At 41.8% G+C, this 22,084-nt stretch overlaps 5 protein-coding genes and 1 non-coding gene across 9 annotated transcripts; 4 read left to right on the forward strand and 2 right to left on the reverse strand.

Annotated features, from left to right (window-relative positions):
• Positions 1 to 1,500: 1,500 nt before the first annotated feature.
• LOC103987973 (uncharacterized) lies at positions 1,501 to 2,622 on the reverse strand. 2 transcript variants are annotated; one of them, XM_065112860.1, is made up of 4 exons: positions 2,390 to 2,622; positions 2,251 to 2,291; positions 1,998 to 2,115; positions 1,501 to 1,899 (listed from the first exon to the last, which is right to left on the reverse strand). In XM_065112860.1, the coding sequence occupies exons 1-4, from the start codon at positions 2,620 to 2,622 to the stop codon at positions 1,821 to 1,823; spliced, it is 471 nt and encodes a 156-aa protein (XP_064968932.1). In that variant the 3' UTR covers positions 1,501 to 1,820. The 2 variants fall into 2 exon arrangements, with proteins under 2 accessions (XP_064968932.1, XP_064968931.1); XM_065112859.1 differs by having other exon boundaries at positions 2,233 to 2,291.
• A 2,760-nt stretch (positions 2,623 to 5,382) lies between these two features.
• On the forward strand, positions 5,383 to 7,506 carry LOC135614956 (floricaula/leafy homolog). The gene is made up of 3 exons (XM_065112856.1): positions 5,383 to 5,977; positions 6,133 to 6,554; positions 6,970 to 7,506. The coding sequence occupies exons 1-3, from the start codon at positions 5,434 to 5,436 to the stop codon at positions 7,351 to 7,353; spliced, it is 1,350 nt and encodes a 449-aa protein (XP_064968928.1). The 5' UTR covers positions 5,383 to 5,433; the 3' UTR covers positions 7,354 to 7,506.
• On the reverse strand, positions 6,941 to 9,728 carry LOC135614955 (pentatricopeptide repeat-containing protein At5g50990-like). Of its 3 annotated transcripts, none has more exons than XM_065112855.1 (2): positions 9,360 to 9,728; positions 6,941 to 9,204 (listed from the first exon to the last, which is right to left on the reverse strand). In XM_065112855.1, the coding sequence occupies exon 2, from the start codon at positions 9,021 to 9,023 to the stop codon at positions 7,569 to 7,571; it is 1,455 nt and encodes a 484-aa protein (XP_064968927.1). In that variant the 5' UTR covers positions 9,024 to 9,204; positions 9,360 to 9,728; the 3' UTR covers positions 6,941 to 7,568. The 3 variants fall into 3 exon arrangements, with proteins under 3 accessions (XP_064968927.1, XP_064968926.1, XP_064968925.1); XM_065112854.1 differs by having other exon boundaries at positions 6,941 to 9,286; XM_065112853.1 differs by having other exon boundaries at positions 6,941 to 9,289.
• Positions 9,729 to 9,867: 139 nt separating this feature from the next.
• Positions 9,868 to 14,225, forward strand: LOC135614957 (N-alpha-acetyltransferase MAK3-like). The gene is made up of 4 exons (XM_065112858.1): positions 9,868 to 10,098; positions 10,191 to 10,311; positions 11,697 to 11,752; positions 13,599 to 14,225. The coding sequence occupies exons 1-4, from the start codon at positions 9,883 to 9,885 to the stop codon at positions 13,830 to 13,832; spliced, it is 627 nt and encodes a 208-aa protein (XP_064968930.1). The 5' UTR covers positions 9,868 to 9,882; the 3' UTR covers positions 13,833 to 14,225.
• A 461-nt stretch (positions 14,226 to 14,686) lies between these two features.
• Positions 14,687 to 14,758, forward strand: TRNAP-AGG (transfer RNA proline (anticodon AGG)). The gene has a single exon. It is a non-coding gene; the product is annotated as a tRNA-Pro (tRNA).
• Positions 14,759 to 18,738: 3,980 nt separating this feature from the next.
• LOC135614958 (trihelix transcription factor ASR3-like) lies at positions 18,739 to 21,932 on the forward strand. Its single transcript, XM_065112861.1, has 3 exons — positions 18,739 to 19,583; positions 19,745 to 19,786; positions 21,284 to 21,932. The coding sequence occupies exons 1-3, from the start codon at positions 18,920 to 18,922 to the stop codon at positions 21,568 to 21,570; spliced, it is 993 nt and encodes a 330-aa protein (XP_064968933.1). The 5' UTR covers positions 18,739 to 18,919; the 3' UTR covers positions 21,571 to 21,932.
• The last annotated feature ends 152 nt before the right edge of the window (positions 21,933 to 22,084 follow it).

The raw sequence follows: 22,084 nt of genomic DNA on the forward strand, positions 1-22,084 counted from the left end.
TTTGATGATGAGCAATCCTAAACAGACTAGAGAGAATCTATTGCATTATGTGCAAGATTACTTTTTGTTCAACTACACACTCCTAATTGCAATCAGATGAACAGAAGGATACCACATCATTCTTATCGTAGTATATTCAAGGATATGTTCATGAAGGCATAAAAATGCATTAGAAAGTACATCTCTCATTTCTGTCCATTATCTTGCTATCCATCTCACTGGGTACATATCTGCCCTAGCCCAGTAACTGGTTGAAATTTCAATTGATTAGCTGTTGATCCAAGCATTCTGGGCATGCCAATTTGCATTGCAAGTGCATTTATGCTACTAAATCAGAGAGGAATGAATAAAACAGAAGTTCTTTTGATCCTAGTCACTTTCTATTTGATTTAGTTTGCCTTGCTCATTATGAAAACTTTAGCGCAAAGCAAATTTCAAACAACTTTTCTTCAGAGCCTTTTCCTATTCCTCTCACTTGCCTATATCATTTTCAATTTGCTCACTGTCACATTGTCCTAATTTAGCTTATTGTATTATTCTTTTTCATTTTTAGAAAGGTCTCAAATTGATAATTCTGATATGGCCCAGTGATCTTGCTTGCTTGGGTCTTTTCAATTTGCAACCAAACATCCTCAACCGCAGAAAGTTGCAGTTCTCCTTTGCTGTGATGGTAAAACACATATCAGTTGCAAAACACCCTGTATTCGAATCTGCAGTTAATGGGCTTGTACCTATCCGTGATATACAGTGATGTCCAACAGATCTGATGTAGCAGAAGCAACTAGGTAGAAAAATAGAAACAGAGGGTTTTTAGAGAGAAGTGAAGGGGAAAAGTGAAGATAAATAGACCATTTGTTTGAAGAACTAATTTCTCTGAGATGCTTTTATTTGTATATTAATGGAGACACTTCAGTTTCACAGTCAACAATCATCAACTCTGTTACCAAGGCAACTCATATTTGAACCATGAAAAGACTGCTGAACTATGCTAAGTGCTCATCATGTGCCAATAAAATTCAAGATGATGAATGGGTGCATAAAATAGCCAAGTGATGCTATGCCACTTGTCTTATATTTATTTTGATTTCAGAAAAATACTTGTTGTATCACTTAAAGCAACTTATAGCTAGGTATTGTATCAATCAAAACAAAATTTTGTTACTGCATGAGTTCCAATCAGAGTTCTTTGCTTATCCATCATATACATGTGTAGTTGAATTATCAAAGCAACTTGTATGTCATTTGGTGAAGACAAATTACTCCTATTTTTCTCACAGCTTTCTCTCTTCTGGTCCTGCATTGTTGCTTTCTGTATCATGCTGCTGTTGAATCTTGATGCTACAGCTAGTCTCATGCTTTCTTCAGCTACAGTTTCCACTGCATGCATCTACCATGTCTGAACATAGTGTTTGTTGAAGCCAATAAAAGCCAATGAACATAGTGTGCATCTATAATTCCTGGGAAGGTATACTTTCACTGTATCACTGACCAGAAAGAGTGTTGCATCAAATAATTTTGCTTCATATCTCATTCATTCCAAAGACTGCTGCTATATTGTAAGCTGGACATACCAATATATACTGATTCATGGCTGCATCTGAACAGTTTTGCCTTTACAAAACAACTATTACCATCACTTCCTTATCTCACTGTTTTGACAAACAAAATCTTAAATGTAGAAGCACAATGCTTTTGACCATTTGTGCAGGTAAAGAGATTCGATAACACAGGACCTCTAATTGGACCAGGAAAAAGAGGTTCGGGAGTTCTCCAGTGAATTGCTTCTGGCTCAAACTAGGAGCTGCTCCTGCATAAACAGACTAGTAGACATTGTTGAGATAGAAGTAAAGACCAGGCAATCCTGCAACTCCAAGCACAACAGCAACAGGTAATGCTCGCCTGCAGAACACAGTCAGGAGGATGACAAATCTACAGGATCTTTGCTCATCTCTAATTAGGTGGTACAATAGATTCAGCTTGTTGTTGTAGAAAGTTACCCGATAGCTTCATCTCTCTTGATCTGTGCCTTCCTTGCTTGACGGACGTCGGTGTCATTAGAGTTCTTGGCTACGGCTGGTTCGTAAGGCCTGAATCTTCTTTTAGGGGCACCACAAACTGCAGGTGGTAGAAAATTCCTTGAGCAAGCATTTTGATGATTACTGAACTCGGTTTAATGAATGAACTCTGTTTGCAGGCGCTAATTGAATGTGCTGATGAAAATGTTGAACTCGCCGGGACAGAAGTACTTATCAGGCAGCTTCTCAAATGGCGTCCTGTCATTGTAGATATAGCTGCAAGTACATTGTCATGGAAAGCACCGAAGCAGACGAGTATGTTAGCCATCAACGTTATAGAGAGAACCGAGGCAACAGAAGGAAGGAAGGGAAACCCGCAGTCGCGGCAGATGTAGGCCTGCTTGGACACCATGCGCATGGAGAACCTCGGCGCCGTGGCGGGGCATCGGCTCGGTGGCGGCAGCAGGAGGTGCAGGGAGGGAGAGTAGGCGGCTGACCGGAGGGCGTAGCGGTCGGCGGGGCCGCGCAGGCCTGGATGGCTGGGTGGATTGGTCCCCCGCGAAGCCGCGATGGTGGATCTCAGCCCTGCCACTGCTTGAAGGGTCATATCTCTCTCTCTCTCTCTCTCTCTCTCTCTCTCTCGTTACATGAGACGAGGGGATAAGAGAGAAGGTAATAGAAGTGTGGCGATCGCAGGCCAATTGTGAAGTGCATGGGAACGTGGAAGCTTGGCTGCCACACTAATCTCTCCTGCTGCTTATCTCTTTTCTGCTCCTTTACTTTTCCTGTTTACGCCATGAATTCTTTTAGATTACGAGTTCACTCTACTTACTTTGTCTTCCTTTGAGAGCAGCACATGAAAGCATCAGAGGAAAACCTAAGCTCGATTAAACTATAAAACAGTCTTTCTACTCTGTGATACTTGAGCTTAAAGTTCATCGTTGATCCGAACACAACAGGTGGATGCTTTGTGATCATAGAGAGCTTAATCTTGTTGTTTTATGATGCGTAAATCCAAGAAAGAAGAAAACTTTTTTGTTGCTACCGCCAATGATTCGTCCTGTTTATCTTTTCAGACCCCAAACCCCGCATCAGATCTGTAAATACAAGACGTGATGGTGACTGTTCAAAGCGTGCCGTACAATAAAGCGGAAGCCGGGGATCAAGGTTTTGCCGACGGCAACAAGACGCATGAGGGGATGATTCGACGTCGTGGCGGAGATTGGCTACCCCTCCTCTCCTCCTGTACACTGTACACGTACGTAAAAATCTACTGTAGCTACTCCAGCGCCACCTCCATCCATGGCGTACGTCGGCGTGCATCGGCTCTGTTCACTGTGGCCGATCCCCCTCGGTTGTCCGCCTCGTCGACGTACCCGAAGACGACATGTTCTTTATATCTATCTACGCAAACAGTGTGAAGCTTTTATGCCTCATTTCTCACACTGATCTCTTCTGCGCCCCGAAACAGGAAGCTGTTGTGTAAAGATTTAATGGAGGATGAGACAAAACAGAAGACTGTGGCCAAGTACATTGGGCAGCCTTTCTCAGCTCTATTCTCGTTGTAAGTGCCTCCTCCCTCTCTCTCTCTCTCTCTCTCTACAATTCTCCCCTGTTGTCCGCTTTCTTTTGGAGCTTGGTTGCAAAATCCTGATCAGAATAAACAACTCGTTTGAATCTTCTTTTCTAATCATGTTCTTGATCACTGTTGTCAATCCAACAATTTCGTACGCCAATAACGAACAGAAGAGATTAGTGGAAGGGTTTTCATGGTACTCTTCCTCAGATGGTTTGCAGGTGCTCTGTCCATGGCTCGGTCAAATGCTGCAGCCCAAATTGCAGGCGCTCTGTGAATTGCTTCCCTCTGGATCAAAGCTCTTGTTCTAGCAGAAAGCTAACCCAAGCATAACCACGAGAGAGAGAGAGAGAGAGAGAGAGAGAGAGAAAGAGGAAGAAATCAAAAGAAATAGATAATGGGAGCAAAAGGAGTACAAAAAATAGCCTGACACGCAGCATTTCAAAGCACATAAAACTGCAGTCTTTATGAAACAGCAGCTAAAGAGAGAGATCATATTCTTTGGTTCGCCACACGAGGGAAGCTGGACGTCGTCGTACCTCCTCAAAGCCACCACAGGTGCATGGTTGTCGTTTACCACCGACGGCGATGATGGTGGCAGCTCATCATTTCACGTGCTCCTCCCGCCACTTTCGATTTGAGCCCCTCCCCTCTGAGGAGCAGCAAATCCCCCGCCCCCCAACAACTCCACCATGCCTCCCCCTCCCCCCCCCTCCCCGTATATTTTATGGCCATGGAGTAGTCGAGTGGCTTCAACCTCAGGACAGTGTTTTGGACCCTGCGGAGTGGTCAATGGTCAAAAATTTCAGAGCAGGAATCAGTCAGACACAAAAGACCATGGTCTTAAAGAGATGGATTGGATGTGTGATCTTTACGTCATTTGGCATCTCCCCCCTCCTCTCTCCACCTGCCGCTCATGAGGCCTTAGGGACTTCTTGAATTGTTACTACAGAAAATAATTTCTTATATAACATTAATAGCAATTTTTCTTTTTCTTTTTTTTTAATTCTCAAAACAATATTCTCTCTTTTTTTACAAATCTATTTCTCCATTTCTCTCTTTTTTTTTATCCATAGGATATATAAACCACTTCAATTATAGTATTCTCATATTACAGTCCAATATTTTCATCAATATCAAAAACATATTATATTATAATATATTTTATATTACTAAAAATATAATTAACATATTAAATTCTTATTTATTAGGTAAAAAGAAATATATTATTTAAAAAAATAAAAATAAAGAACGTTTCTCGAAAAAAATAAAAAAAATTCGGAAATTTACCCTAATATTAAATACTCAGCAAATTAATTCCGGACTTCAGAACATGAAACTATTTTTCCTCTTTCTTGCTAAGAGAGCCAAAACCCAGAATTGAGTCATCCTCAGTTTCATCATAGCTTTGCAAGTTTGGGTTCTCTCCTATAATGTAGGTCCTGCGTCCATCAAATCAGTCCATCCAATGTTGGTGATGTGAACTCCAAAGTATATGTTTTGCAGGGCATCCTTCGTAGGACTCGACGCTGTTTAATTCTAATTAATTAAGCATATTAGATAAGGTTCTATTTATTCTCGGAAACTTCTTGCGATAAACATAATGACCTTTTTTAAGATTAATTTTCTTGCTAAGTAAATTAACTTTATTGTGTGTGTTGACTTCACTTTGGAGTTTGATTAGCTGTAGACTTCAAAGGATTATTACACATGAAGAGAGGACAGTGATATATGTTGGCGAAACAAAGGTAAAAAGCGGTTCGGTGAGGGTAAGCATGTAAATTTGCTCCCATCTCCTACGTTGCCTCGCTATAAAGGAAGCTACGAAGAGCCGGAGAAAGGATGACACGAAAGATAGGAAGAACACCGACAGGAGGCAAGCCGATGGACCCGGGCGACGCCTTCTCGGCCAACGTCTACAAGTGGGAGCCGCGAGAGGCACCGCCTCACCCGTGTCGGCTCCTCCAGCCACTTCCCCCGCCGCCGCCTCCGCCTCCTCAGCCGCCAATGGCGGCGGCGCAGGTAGAGGAGCAGCGGCCTCGGGAACTGGAAGAGGTGTTCTCGGGGTACGGGGTGCGGTACGCGACGGTGGCGCGGATCGGGGAGCTGGGGTTCACGGCGTCGACGCTGGTGGGGATGACGGAGGCGGAGGTGGACGACATGATGGCGACCCTCGCGCACCTCTTCCGGTGGGATCTCCTCCTCGGCGAGCGCTACGGCATCAAGGCGGCCCTCCGCGCCGAGCGCCGCCGCCTCGTCGACTCCCGGCTCCTCCGCCACCACCGCCACGACGACAACGGCGACGGCGACCCGCGTCGCCGCCTCCTCCTCCCAAGCGACCATCTCCACGGCAACAACAACGCCCTCGACGCTCTCTCCCAAGAAGGTGCGCCGTTCTGCTCGCTTCACATCGCAGCACGTTAAGCTTAGCTATCTTTAGGTCTGCCCAACCACAAATTACCTTGCTGAGGCTTCAAGAACGATATCTTGGATACACGTTTTCTCTCCTGCGTGTCCTTCGTGACCCCGGAAGCTTAATAGGGCTGTCAGAGGAGCCGGTGCAGCACGACAAGGAAGCAGCAGGGAGCGGCGGAGAGGCAGCCGCGGGGGTGGCTAAGAAGGACAGCAACGGCAGGCAACAGCGGAGCTCGAAGAAGCACAAGAGCAACGGCCACAACAAGAAGAGCAATAAAAGGAGGTCGTTCCAAGAGGGAGACGAGGAAGACGAAGACGACGACGACGACGAGAACGACGACTGGGGGTCCGGCTCGGAGACGTCGGAGAAGAGCCGGCGGGCGGAGCGGCAGCGGGAGCACCCGTTCATCGTGACGGAGCCGGGGGAGGTGGCGCGCGCCAAGAAGAACGGTTTGGACTACCTCTTCCACCTCTACGACCAGTGCCGCCACTTCCTCCTCCAGGTGCAGGCCCTCGCCCGCGAGCACGGCCACAAGTGCCCCACCAAGGTAAGCCCCCCTCCCTCCACGTAGCACCACCGTGCCGCCCCCCCGTCTCGTGAGCCTTAGTCGGGCAATGCCATGTGTGGGGCCGCCATGTTGGTCTTACCGTTGACCGTACCACGCGTCGGGACCCTCTTGTTTGATATCTACCGTAGGACGACTTGTCTTGTCGGGGGTTGGATATCGACTTGACCACTGCTCAGGGCTGTACCCCCGGTCGCCGTCCGACACGGTACAGCAAAGAGCGGGCGTCTGGTCCAGCGCCACGAAAGCGTACGTCCTCTCGAGCACGTCGAGATTCGTGCCAGCCACCGTTCCCCCTCTTGGACGAAAATTACCACCGGCAAATAACCGATACGGATTATGTTCATCAGCCCATCGGAAACCACATGTGATCTGTTAATTTGCTTGAACATAACAGGTGACCAACCAAGTCTTCCGATATGCCAAGAAGGTCGGGGCCAGCTACATCAACAAGCCAAAGATGAGGCACTACGTGCACTGCTACGCTCTCCACTGCCTCGACGAGGAGGCGTCCAACGCGCTGCGGAGAGCCTTCAAGGAGCGGGGCGAGAACGTGGGAGCCTGGAGGCAAGCCTGTTACAAGCCCCTGGTGGCCATCTCGGCGAGGCATGGTTGGGACATCGACGCCGTCTTCAACGCCCACCCCCGCCTCTCCATCTGGTACGTCCCCACCAAGCTCCGCCAGCTCTGCCACCTTGCACGCAGCAACGCCAACGCCTCCTCCAGCTCTGTCTTGGCCGCGACATCCGATGGTCTCCCGGCGCCGCCACCAATGTTCTAGGTCTCTGTTACGAACTTCTTCTGTGGCAAATGCTTCCAATGCAACAAGTCTAGCTTATGTTTTAAAAGGCTGGCTTCTTCCTCTGAATTCAGAATCAAAGATGTAGCAGCATCATATGAGATCCTGTTGAATTCATCACGAAGGTTTTGCTTTCGGTTCCAGGCAGCAAGAAAATATTATCTTTCTCGGAGATCGATCGGCCGCAGACTGCAACACTACCAATAGTCGTTGCAGGAACAAGCACCTTTCTCGAACTTGTGAAAGCGAATTCTATCTCTAACTAAGATCACACGGGACAGCACCTTCGAGACCACCTTCATCCATTCATGGCAGTCCTCGCATGTCTGGAGATTCTTCGACACCCTGATCTCTGTGCCAGGGCCAGTTTTGAGCACACAGTAAGCGACAGCTACCTTCTCACTGTGGACATTGAGATTCTCTTCCCTTTCCTCCTCCAAGACGTCCATGGACACGAGCTCCGTCAGCGGCAGGAAACCCTCCATCTTTGCTCTCTTCGCCAAGCTATCCAAGACTCTGTAGATATCATGCGTTTCGGGATGCGATCGATCTCCAGCTTTGAACTGGTGCACGTTTCCCCCTACTTCCGCCCAGCTCATCCCTCGTTTCTTCCGGACTTTGTTCGCCTTCATGGAATCCCACACTTGCGCAGCACGATTCCATCTTCTCGCCGACGAGTAGATGCTCGAAAGCAGCACATAGTCTCCGCTTCCGCGGCTTGCCATGTGATTGATTGCCACTTCACCTAGGTCGGGCCGGTGGTGCCTCTTGCAAGCGCTCAGCAGTATCCTCCATATGATGCCATCAGGCTCTACAGCCATTCCTCGTATCGTCTCGTAGGCTTGGTCCAACAGCCCAGCTCGAGCTGTGGCGTCCACAATTGCACCGTAATGCTCGATTCCTGGTTCGATTCCGTGCACTTGTGTCATCATCCTGAAGTGTTTACGAGCCTCTTCAACCATGCCGGCATGGCTGCACGCTGTCAGCAGCGCCAGGAACGTCACTCCATCGGGTGCCAAGCCCTCACTCTCCATCCGAGAGAACAATGCGACGGCATCAGATCCGTGCCCGTGGATTGCCATCCCGGTGATCATCGAATTCCAAATGGAAACATTATCCCTTGCAATGCTGTTGAAAACTGCCTCAGCCGCATCGATGTTTCCGCATTTTGCGTACATGTCGATCAAAGCCGAGCAGAGTATAAAATTAAGCTGAATCCTCTTCTCCAGCATCAATCGGTGCACTCTTTCGCCGTACCCACGAGCACCGACGCGAGCGCACGCCGAAAGCACCGATGAGAACGAGAAACCATCGGGTTCGAACCCGGAGCCCATCATCCGGTCGAAGAAGCTCATGGCCTCTTTCGGACGTGAGTTCTGCACACACCCTGCGATCATGGAGTTCCAAGAAACCAAGTCCTTGACCGGCATTTTCTTGAACACCCGGTTTGCCCTGTCGAACTCTCCGCTCTTCAGGAGCTTGACGATCACTAAATTCCCATGCACAGCATCAACCTTCTCATCCAACATCTCATCGAGCAGCAGTAGCGCTTCGGCTACACGGTCATGCTTCAGATACAAGTGAAACAGCGGAGCAGCTATGGAGGATCCAGTCATGATGCCATGCTTTACGACTCTAGCGTGAGCTTCCATTGCGGTGTCGAGGTTGGATGACCGGAGGCATGCCGAGAGGATAAGAGCAAATGTCCAGCGGTCGGGCCGAAAGGGCGTCGATAGGAGGAAGACCTTGAATTGGGAGAGCGCTTTATTGGGGACACCCTTTTCCAACGAAGCACGGATGATGGAATTGAAGTGACGGAGGTAGCGTCTTTCTCTGAGGCATTTCGTCGAACATGTGGCATGGCAATTTGCATGCATCTCAGTGGCTGTGTAAAATATTCTAATTCCTTTCCCTTCTACTGACACGCACAAAACCAAACAGATTACACAGGAAGGAGAGCGAGAGACGACCGGAGATCAGATGCCAACCTGATCGATCACAACGAAGAGTCCAAGCTCTTGTTGCTGCAGTCGAAGATGAGCCTCAGATGACGTTCGAAATTGGACTTGCGACTGCGAACTCCGCATGCCCTTTCATCATCTGTACGGGAGCAGTAGCTGCCGAGCCTGCAGCAAACAGGGTCTCGAAAGCATTAAAGGCGCCCGCATCATATCGATCACATCGTTTCAAGTTCCAATCCATTCTCCCACCGAGCTCTGCTACTTGACGACGCCGCTCACGAAACCCGCAGTGTGAGAGTGGAGACTGGAGATATGTCATATAAATATCATCGTATAATTTTTATTTTGTTTTATTTCTTCGTATTTTTGTCTGATCACAATGCCATGGAAACCACATCACCGATACAAGTAATTGTACGTGGGTCAAGTCCGGTCCATACGAACCGGACCTGCCGGCTACGAAGGCACGAACCGACAGCCATTCGGGCCGGTTTGTACCGGGTCAGATTAAGTGGGTAAAATCGTAGAATAAGGGTTTTGGGACGGGGCGATGGAGGAGGAGGCAGCGGCGGGGGAGAGCGACGGCGGAGGAGGAGGGGGAGAGGAAGCAGCGGTGTTCTCGCCCTCGGAGATCGAGTACGTGAGCTATGGCGGTGAGCACCACCTGCCGCTCATCATGGGGCTTGTCGATGACGAGCTTAGCGAACCCTACTCCATCTTCACCTACCGCTACTTCGTCTACCTGTGGCCCAACCTCACTTTCCTCGTAATTTCCCAGCTGTTCTCTTTCTTTCTATGGTTTTTACGCTGTTTGGTTCGGATGAGCGACGATTTCTTTGATTTTGTGGTGAAATCCAGGCGTTCCACAAGGAGAAGTGCGTGGGGACGGTGGTATGCAAGATGGGGGATCATAGGAACACCTTCCGGGGGTACATCGCGATGCTGGTTGTCATCAAGCCCTACAGGGGCAGAGGCATTGGTAAAACAACCGAAATCTAACATTTTTAGCTGCTTAGTGATGTACATTGTTTCTTTGGCCTGATTCAGATGAAAAATGTGCAAATTTGGTCAATGTTTTTGGGTTGTTGATTTGGTGTTTGCTACTGCTTGATAAAAACTAATCTTAGCTATTGATTGTAAGTAACTCTGACCTGTTTCTTGGTTGGTGATGGAAAAGGGAGCACTTTCTAATCACGATGCGGCATTAGAGTTCTTGAAGGCATTGTCGATAAAACTAAGACCCAAATAAACTTTCTTGGCGTTCTGAAAAGTTATATTAGGAGTTTAACCTCCTCACCTCCACTTCTCTAGTTTGAGCAAGAAAAGAAGCATCTCAATGATTAATCTAACTAGAACTAAAGACTTATCTTAGATATAAATTGCGGGAAGATAGTTAATGATACCCCTAGATGTTATCGTGTTGTTCTTTAAGTCCTTATTTATAGAAAGTCTGTTGCCTAAATCTAATCTTGATAGACCAATATCTATTTAGAATTGAAAATAACCTTGAATTGATGATGTTGTCAATCCAGTTTATGCCTGGCTGAACACCCATAAGTGAAGTCTTTGGCCTGTCTGTCTTGTATTACTGCTAGGATGCAATGGCCTTTGTTTACCCGATCAAACAAGGAATTTGCATCATCACCACCTTGAAAATCTGCTTTGATGGGTTCCATATCTCGTGTGCGGCACTACTTGTATCAGTGGCATGCTTGGTCATTTCGGTGGAAAGCTGCTAGAACCACTTTGCATCCCTTAGCATCTTTACGCAATTGGAGAATGCTTAGCCTACATGTAGGCTAAGCTGGCATATTGTTGCGATGGTTGACATGGTGCAAGGGCTCAAATTTTGATCTAATTTGCTGCTGCACCTTTTGGTAATCACAAAATGTCCATTGGTGTGGCAGTACGTAAGTTTGTTGATCAGTGTTAGATAATCTTATTGGCTGGCCCTGGTCCCTGTAGAGATCTTGAGGGGGCTATTGATGGAGACTTGTCATATGTGGAGGGTCTAGTGGCGGAAGATAGTGATAAAACTCTATCAAAACTGTTTAGGAGCCTGATACTTGTCTTAGGGGTCACGTTCCTTCAATATACAGTTTCCTCTTGCATATTGAGTTCCACAAAGCATGAATAGGAGTTGACCTTTGAGGAGTCAAATGAATTTTCTCCTTTGGACCTCTTGAAGTTGAATGACTAGATGTAGATGCTAGTGTGATATTCTTTGGAATTAATATCATTCTTGGAAGTATCTTACACAACACTTCTTTCTGTTTTCTTTTATAGTTTATGTTACCATCTTTTGGTGAATATGTTTTACTGCTTTTAATACTGCAACTCATTGTACAATTTTTTATGCTACAGCAACTGAACTTGTTACTAGATCTATCAGAGTGATGATGGAATCAGGGTGCGATGAGGTAAATTGCTTTTATTATGATTTTAGCATTATGCTGTTAACGATTCTATAGATGTAGAAGATGGAAGCATTTCTGTAACCAAATCAAATGCAGTTATGTTAAGATTCATCTCATAAATATGATCTGACACTAATGATTATTCTATATCTTTCTAATTGTTCTGCACACTTAATTTTATGCTGCAAAACATATGTTAGCATCACTCTTTTTGTCCTTTGTTCCATCAGACTTAAGTCGACACGAATGTTGCTTGTCTTACTCAAACTATTACCTTTCTCTTCTCAGAAATTTTTTCCCAGGCTTTAACATTTGTATGATTAGGATCCAAATGCATTTATGAACCACATTTTAGATCAAAAGAGACTATTTAACCCAGCTTTGTTGGGTTTCATTGCCAGCTGGCTCACTTCAGTCAAAGGCACAGATTCTCCCCATACCTAATTTTATGATTAAATTCGGTGCTCTCTTCCATATGTCCTTCTGCAAGCCTGTTTAAATAATTGTTATTGCTTGACCAAGATGGAAGATGCGAAGTCATTTAACAGATGAGTAAGAGGATCAAAGACAATTGGGTTTCCTTTTTTTTCATTGTACTGGGTTCTATGGGGTTTTTAAAGATGTCTAAATCTCATCTGAATGGGCGAGTTGGTTGAACTATATATTCTTCCTCTATTATTAGATCACAAGCTTAGTTCACAAAATCAATACAGAAAAATTAAATAAATTTTAGAGAATAAACAGTATATTGTAAAATGTTTTCTACCTTCATATTCTATAGGATGTGTAAATTGAAAAAAGAGACTAATATATGAAATAAATAATTATATAAGAGATAACAATGAATCATATTGAAGAATAATTGTTGCATTTATTTAAAAAATATAATGACATCATTATGAAGCTACTATTTATTAGCAAATAATTGTTATATATGTATAAAAGGATCCAAACCTATTCACCTGCAGCTTAGAAGATAAGGATGTGTCTCAAAACAAATAAAGGAAAACATATCTTTGTAATGAGCACAAGGGATTTGTGATTAATCTTGAAACTGATGTCGTCTTCTCCTCCTTAATGACATCCCAATTTCCTCAAGTGGTTAAGAGCTACCTATCCTCCTTTTTCTTCTTCTTATATTATTTCCTAATGTATGTGGTTGTGACAAAGATTGCAACACTGATGGTAGGCGGTAATGCAAAGGTTGCAGTGAGTAGTAAAAGTAATAGTAATAGAAATATTTTCTTCCGTTTAGTGGTAATAATTACCAGTTTATTTTCATCTTTCCTCTATTTTAGTTGTCCTTTTCTCCTTGCATCTTCTCACTTTTTCTCCCCCTCTGCTTTTTTGTTATTTGCAACAGCTAAAATTAGCCAATCCTTCACAAGGACATTTGAAAACAGGGTGCTGTTTTACAAGAAGGATATAGTTGTTATGTACATATACATATTTGTATACATGTACATATACATATGTATATATGGCATCTAGTTGACACATTGATAGGCTTACATATAAAGAAGGAACGATGAACATCAGTTGCAGTAGAATTTTAAGGTAACTACTTCCAGTAATTATCCATTATAAAGTAATAGGTGCAACAAATAAGAGTGATTGTTATCATGGCTCTAACCTTGCAACGATACTTTTCTGGTCTGGTTTATGACTTTTTCTTCTCATTGTTGCTTGTTACATAAATTTCGATTTGTCTGATATATCTTCTTCTTGCTGTGCAACCCTGCTTATGGGGAACAGAAGTGAATGTATTAATCTTCTTACTTCAGCTGTGTTCTCTGTTTGTGCCTGGGAGTCATTATGCTGACGTGTGAATATGTATGATAATATATAGGTAACACTTGAAGCGGAAGTGACGAACAAGGGAGCCCTTGCATTATATGGCCGTCTAGGATTTATAAGGGCAAAAAGGCTGTTCAGATACTATCTGAATGGCGTGGATGCTTTTCGCCTAAAGTTGTTATTCCCTCGGCAAAACCCCATGTTGGCAACTACATCATTTACGGATGGAGGTGATGACCAACTTGATAATCAGCATGAATTCTCTCAGATGTATCATGATTTCTAGTCCATTTGGTCATCCAATCAGCCATGTGCCAAGGGATTAAAGTGCGGAGTCTGACAATTCATCATAAAATTTTCTGATGTTCAGGCGTACAACCCAGAACAGAGAAATGCCATCACCTTTCTATTGAAGATTTGTCATATCAGTGTCTCAAAATTCTACACTTAGCTTGGCACACTCAAAACGAGTATGTTGTAACATTTTTGTGGCCCGATTCATGTAAGTATATCCTTACCAAGGTATGATGGAACATCTGAAACAAAAACATTGAAGAAGAGGCAGGGGAAGGTGAGAATCTTGAGCCGCCTGTTTCTTGATTCTGATAGTTGTTGTATGTATTAAGTTTGTGTGATGTCAAAGATAGAGGCCTTCATTAATAGTATCCATTGAGCTAAACCTCATGCATTGTTTTATCATTCATGATAATAATATTATTTATTAAAACAACTCTTCGGTTTCTCGATATGATTTTCTATTGAAATATTGACTTAATTGGAAATTTTTAGCGAGATTTATACAACTTGATCTCTTTTAGAATATAATAATAAGAAATGTGATGCAGAGAAAAATCATAATTCTGTAAACTATAAACCGAGGGCTTTATTTATTAATGAAATGATTTTTTTTATTTTTTTGGCATTTGGAAACCTAAAATAAAAATAAAAATTGCTAAACCATTTTAAGTTGATCTTCCTCGATCATCCGAAACTTTGTGATTGATCGAAGTGTATCGTGATTGATCGAACGCAAATCTATCACCTATTTCACCGTGTTGACTTTGTGAATCATCTCGTTGCATTGTTTTCTTTGGCAAGAAATGTACATAAATTAGTATAATTGAAAAGATCAACAACAAAGGGCATTTGGTCTAGTGGTATGATTCTCGCTTAGGGTGCGAGAGGTCCCGAGTTCAATTCTCGGAATGCCCCTTTTATTATTATTATTATTATTATTATTATTATTATTATTATTATTATTATTTTCCTTCAACCATTTATATTTTTGCAGCAGTTTACACACGCACGCAGACACCATCTCGTCGATGCACCAATGAAGCCCGCTACCAAATCAAATCCTGCAAAGAATTCTAGGAGAGCCTCTGGAATCGACATAAACTCAAACACTTGGCATTCAATATCTGCAAGTTGTGGAGTCTGCCAATGGTTTCTGGTACCCGTCCAGATTACGATGGTGAAAGATCGATCAAGCTAAATGGTTCAAGGTTTCTATGGTTTCCGGTGCGAATCCCATTGGCACGCACTCTACAGACGCTGCTCTTCAGAAATCAACAGCGAAAAAGGGAAGCATAGAGCTTGGGAGGGATGAGGCATGACTCTACTAACCTACCTCTGATGATGCCAGGGTGAAAGCTTGGTGGTGTGATTCTCCGAGCCAAACCTTCCACTAGCGACTGTCCTCCATTAACCATTGACACTCCGTTCCTGCCATCACCATATCAATGAAGCCAAATCTTTGCACTCACCCAAACGAAAAGGACACTTTTGGAGCACTCCACAGCTTAAAGATCGGCCAAAGGAGTCTCTATTTTGCTGATATCTATCACAGATTCCATTCGCTTTTGATAGATCCCTCTCTCTCCCCGCCCCCAAAGAGCAATGGTGACTCGAGCACTGAATCGAAGGGCCATTGGCTGTGCTATCCTTTCCCATTTGATTACTCCCAAGTGGGTGAAGAAAAAGTCGTCCTCTTTGACTATTGTGATCATTGGCAGATGCATGTTTCCAAATCCTCTCACAACAAATCCAATATGTCATGTGTGATTGGGTGGATCTAATCCATCTATCCCATGACACTTTTGACAGGAGGAGGGCATATTGGCATCGGATGAGATGAGATAGTCGCACTTACTTTGTTGTGCTGTGTAATATTAGTTTTAGTGAGCATGGAATCGTATCTTCCAACTAAACTGCCTCAAATCAAGAACCATTGACGTCATAAAGGTCAAACTTCTAGAATTCTTTGGGGTCAACCTATAAGATGTTTCATACGCATTTCTTTGAGGATGAATTACTCCAACAACAACAAAAAAAACGTCTATTTCTTTATGTATTTTTATTACAAAAAGTTACTCTTTTTCTAATTTTATTCGAAATGTTCTTATACTATCTTCCTATTTTTTGTATTATTCAAACAAGAAAATAAAGTCACTCTATAAGAAATTTTAGAAAATAAGATATTTTATAAAAAATATATTTTTTATTTGAATAAGGATATTGATCATTAAGATCAACCCTGAAATTCATTAAGGTGGATTTTCTATAGATATTTCTTTTGAGATAATTTTTTTAAAAAAATATATATTTTTCACCTTTAGTCATAGAATTTTTTTTGTAATTTCTTTTAATAAATATTCTAATACTATATTCCTTTTCTTTTCCATCAAAACTAGTCTTATTTATAATTTGAGGAATCTTTTATATTATTGAAAAAATTGAATAAAGATATGATCGTTAAGGTCAACCCTGAAATTTATTGGGGTCAATGTATGGATTTTCTATAGATATTTTTTCGAGATAAATTTTTAGAAAAAATCTATCTTTTTCACCTTTAATCATAGAATTTTTTTTTTCATAATTTCTCATCGAACACTTAGTTTTTTTTACTTTTAACAAATGTTCTAATTTTTTTTCCATCAAAACTAGTCTTATTCATAATTTAATGAATCTTTTATATTATTAAAAAATTAAATAAGGATATTGACCATTAAGGTCAACCCTGAAGTTCATTGGGGTCAATGTACGGATTTTTGATAGATATTTTTTCGAGATAATTTTTTTAGAAAAAAAAAATCTATCTTTTTCACCTTTAATCATAGATATTTTTTTTTTGTAATTTCTCATCGGACACTTAGTTTTTCTTATCTTTAATAAATGTTCTAATATTATATTTCTTTTTTTTTCCATCAAAACTAGTCTTATTTATAATTTAATGAATCTTTTATATTATTGAAAAAATGAGATGCTCTATTGAAAACAACTTGTGCCTAATTAGTTAGTTAGTGATGTGACAACTTATCAAGAATCAATAGTTAGTATGAAAGAATAACAAATTACACTGAGATTAAGATACAATTAAGACTCTTATCGAAGATAACAATGAGAAATTTTTAGTAACAACCGAAAGTCTCATAAAATAATATCATGTTAATATTGAAAGTTTATCGATTACAAACTTCATTTGTGAAGAAGCCACAATGTCGATATCTATGAAATAAGCATCAATTAGCTCGACTCAAAAAAAAAAAAAAACAATATCTATGAATTTAGCTTTCTTCTTTTTATTTTCGAAACAAGAATGCTAATTTTTTTTAGGAAAAAAATGCATCATTTTTTGTTTAGCCTGACTGGATTGTGAGAGCCTTAATCCTTCTTATCTTCTCCCTCAAAGATAAACCAAAAAGAGACCATGACTAAGTTGATCAGACCTATCTGATCCTCCACCCAACACAAAAATACAAGTGTTGTTGCCTATAGATAGGCCAATACATAGGATTGGGTTCCTCCAATATCTTTATCACTAGTCCTCCATGAAGAAGAGAGCCAACCTCTATCCCCTTCTGCTTCCACATTGTTTATTGCATTGCCACGAAGGGAAAGAAAGGGATGCCTCTTTCCATCCCCCTTAATCCAACTCCAACTCCATCTCCATCTCCATCTCCATCTCCCCTTACAGTGGTCTCCAATGAATCCAATCCACACACACTAAGTCTTTTAGATTAATGCACCTGAAAACAACACTTCATATTATACCGAGTTTGGACGTCAATGGCACGGCTCTCACGTGTCGCTTGTAGACCTAACAGCATCTCCCGGTCCCACCCCTCCCTCCCTCCCATCATAGGTCGCCTATGGTTTACCCTACTAATTTCAATAAATAATAAAATAAAAAAAATAAAATCTAGAATAATTTGGTAATCATTGTACTTCATAAATTAAGTTTTTCAAAATTATTTTACTTCACTTAATTTTTTTAGTATGACTCAATATTTGTTCAATAATGATTAAATTTACTAGCTAATATTTCTATCAATTAAAATTATTTTAGATTATTTTTTACGGATTTCTAGCTAATATTTCTATCACTTAATTTCTATCAATAATGATTAAATTTACGGATCCATATAGCTCATAATAAAAAATTTTTAAGATTATTTTATATTAATTAAAAATTATATTATGAAGCTCAGAGTTGATATTTTATTATTATTATTATTATTATATCATAATTTTTTATAAAATAAAAATAAATAAATTTACTAGCTAATATTTTTATATTTATTGATTAAATTCTCGAGTTTTACGCATCAGACTAATATTTTAGATATTTTGAACTCTTAATCTTTCAGATCAGATATAAATTTAGATTATGAGTCTAAATATTGTATATATTTGAGATCTGAAATATTTAAAATATATATATATATATATATATATATATAATATTTTTTAATATCTTAAATTAGGACTCAATATTAAGTGAGGGATATTTGGAAGATAGAAAGAGAAAAAGATGAGAGAGATAGAGAGAGAGAGATCACAGAGAGAAGAAAAGGACAATATAAGATCAAGCTGATTGAGAAGAATCACATGACAAAATCTTCCCCTGGCAAAGGAACAAGGATAAAGGAGGAGGTTGGATTGGGAGAAGGCAACAACACAAAGAGGATGGTGGGAATGCCTTTTCAACCCTTAAACTAGGAAAGGGATATCCCCCTCCCTCCCTGCCTTTCCCATAATTAATCTTTAATGGTGTAGAATTACTCACACCCCCATGCTGTTATTCTATTGCTCATTAACTACTAAATGACACCTTAGATATAGACAGGGATCGAAGGACCAATGTTAATTAAGGCCTAATCAAGTCTTCCCCTCCCCTTCTTGCACTCGTTTCCCTGCCTTTCCCCTCTCTCTCACCTTCTCTCTGTCTCTGTTTCTTCCTTTCTTAAGGGTATGTATGCATGGAGGGCCGTAACGGCGCCCTCCCAATTCCGTTGACCCGCCGTTAAGTCTTCACGTGGGTTTTACGAGGAAGTTGTGATCTTTTTGTTTTGGCTGTTGCCGGTATCGGTGATGGTTAACGCCGTCGAAGCCGGTGGTTCCAATGGCCACAACGGCGGCGGCGACGGAGGAGGGGGAGGGCGGGCCCCGCGACTGCCGCGGTGGACGAGGCAGGAGATACTGGTGCTAATACAGGGGAAGAGGGTGGTGGAGAGCCGAGGGAGAGGGCGCGGGGTGGGGCGGGGAGTTGGCGGCGGCGGCGGCGGCGGGGAGGAAGGGGCAGCCGCGCCGGTGGAGCCCAAGTGGGCGTCGGTGTCGTCTTACTGCCGGTTGCACGGGGTGAACCGGGGGCCGGTGCAGTGCCGGAAGCGGTGGAGCAACCTCGCTGGCGACTTTAAGAAGATAAAGGAGTGGGAAGGGAAGGGAAAGGAGTCGTTTTGGACGATGAGGAGCGATCTCAGGAGGGAAAAGAGGCTGCCGGGATTCTTTGATCGAGAGGTGTACGATATCCTCGACGGTGCAGCCGTGGCGGCGGTGGCGGAGGAGGAGGGGAAAAACGGAAGCGGGCCGGCGGCGGCCGTGGGGGCTGAGGAGGAAGAGGCGGTCTTTGATAGCGGGCGGACCGCAGCCGAGGATGGATTGTTCTCAGACTTCGATGAGGAGAAGGAAGCAGAGGAGGAGGAGGAGGAGGATTCGGCGCCGCCCCTGCAGCCGGTGGCTGCTGTACCAATATCGGGTAAATGGATGTTGATGGCATCCTCGAGTTCGATTCGTATGATTAGTATTGTTTGGCCTAAAAGCCATCTCTTTGCTGATAAAGATTTGAGCTTTTTCTCATACATTTAGGGCTTCTTGTTTTGTTGATCTTTCTTTTCGTTGCATTGCTCCTTTGTGCAGAAAAGAAGTGCGAATCATCTCAACAGGGGGGGTCTGACCGAGGTAATGGATTTTGCTCTCTTTGGTTGGCAATTCTATTAGCTTTTGTCAGTCCTTTTCATCACTTGTAGATGCTTGAATTGCTAAATTTCATTGTTTTAGCACATTCCATGCCCTTTAAAAGGCATTTCATGGAATAGCATAATTTTTTTTCTGTTGACTGTGTCTATCTTATTTGCTTGGTGTGTATGTTCTTTTATCTTTAGTATTAACTGGTACCCAATTTCGAGTGATTAATGCGAGAGAAGTAGAAATTTTCATGATATCGGTGATGGGGAGAAGTAGATAACAGTGAAAAACTTGGGAATTATAGGACATGCACAGTGCGAAGGGGCCAAAAGTGAATTAATGTTTTCCTTTTGGTAATGCAACATAGAGTTGAGTGAATCATTTACGGGTGCAGAATCCATGACCTTTGCATATTTCAAGGTTGAATGACTCGAGGTTTTTCTCTTTATAATGTAATATAAAGCAGCATACATATGTTTCTTCCCAGAGTTCCCTAAAGAGTTCGAGCAATGAATCTCTGCAACTGTTTCGGAAGAAAATTTATCTGAAATGTGATAAGCAGATAGTGTCGTCATATATATCTCCGCAGCTGTCTTATTTCCTGTTATACTCTCCTAACATCCCAACTCAACTCAAATCTGATTACATATGTTGACGAAACAAAAATTATATTCTACCATTTTTTAAGGCTTCTTCTTTATGCTAAGATTATGTAGTATTATCATGAATGATTCATCATGTTGTTTTATTTTCTCATATTATTAACTATGATCTAGCAATTGACATGCAAGATAAGCTGGATCTATTTATTTGATAATGCCAAGTTATTATAGCAACCACAGCAGGTATATTGGTCTTGTTCAGCCAAGAATCTGTACTTGAGACAAAGGATGCTTTCTTCATATTATTCTCTTTGGTATATTTCAATTTACATGTGCGATAACTTTTGTATATTTATTTTATGATGCCCTAGTTATCGTAGTAATTTCACTTTTAAAACAACAATCATACTAGAGGACATTAGCAATTGAAGTTTTTTGTGCCTTTATCAGTCTTTAGGATCGTTTTTCTTATTATCAGCTTATAGTATTTGTTATCTTCCTTACCATTCCTTGGGGCCAAATAGATAGAATCTTCAAGGAAATCTAAACAAACTAAAGCGAACCACATTACAAGCTGACAATGAAATAAATCCTTTTTCAATCATAATAGCATACTTCATTGTCACAACCAAGCCAAAAGGTGCTTTGGGTTCTGAGTTCCTTAACAACTTCAAGTGGATTTCATGAAACACTGATGCGCACGGTAAACAATACTTTTTTTTTAATTGAATGTTCTCCATTTTTTACATGAATAGTCAAGTTTTAGAATATAACATTGAATGCTTAATCTATGGTTGCATATTTGACGCTGAAATTTGCCCTTTTGAGAATTGGCTCATACTATTTATATGGGCCTTTAGAAACTATTTAATTTGTTTTAACTATGCAGCTACAACAAAAGATAAACAACAAGATTATAACCCTGAGAAGGGCTCCCCGCTACGAGAAGGACAAAAGCGAAGACGAACATCACCAGAAGGAGCTGAAGACAGCGATCTACAGAATCGACTAATTAGAGTCCTAGAGATGAACAGTAGAATGCTGACAGCCCAACTAGAAGCTCAAAACATTAATTGCCAATTGGACAGAGACCAGAGGAAGGACCAAACTAACAGCTTGCTCGCTGTTCTGGGCAAACTTGCAGATGCTCTTGGCCGAATAGCTGACAAGTTATAGCAACTTCCGGATGAGTTGGCGCCAAGGTCATCCGAGGACTCCATTCTGCTAATTATGCTCATGACTCTGTGGATCTTGATGAGGGTGTATTGAGAATCTATTTCCTATTGTTTGTACAAACTAGTTTGTGAATTGGTCATTGGAATGTAAAGCTTTTTTTTTCTTTACCTTTCAGGGAGTGATAGGGTTGATAGGGTGATAACTGAAACTTACAGAGAGAGGAGAGATTTGGCTGCTGCCAATTGCTTTCTTATGATCTAAAATCACTGATTTGAAGTTTATTGGATAAAACTATGGAAGTTGAAATTGTAGCAGCAGATTATTTTTGGAAATATACTTCAAGAAGAGTCATACTGCTTGTAGATTTTGAGTATTTTTCTTTGCTTGGAATTTATACAAGTAATTGTATCAGATTGATAATTGCTTGCATTTTCTGCTTAACAAATTAGTTCATGGCAAGCAGACTTGGGGTGGAAATTTAAATTTGATGAGAATTATTAAGATTTCTCATTCT

Source organism: Musa acuminata, chromosome BXJ2-6 (assembly GCF_036884655.1).
Source record: "Musa acuminata AAA Group cultivar baxijiao chromosome BXJ2-6, Cavendish_Baxijiao_AAA, whole genome shotgun sequence".
NCBI lineage: Eukaryota > Viridiplantae > Streptophyta > Magnoliopsida > Zingiberales > Musaceae > Musa > Musa acuminata.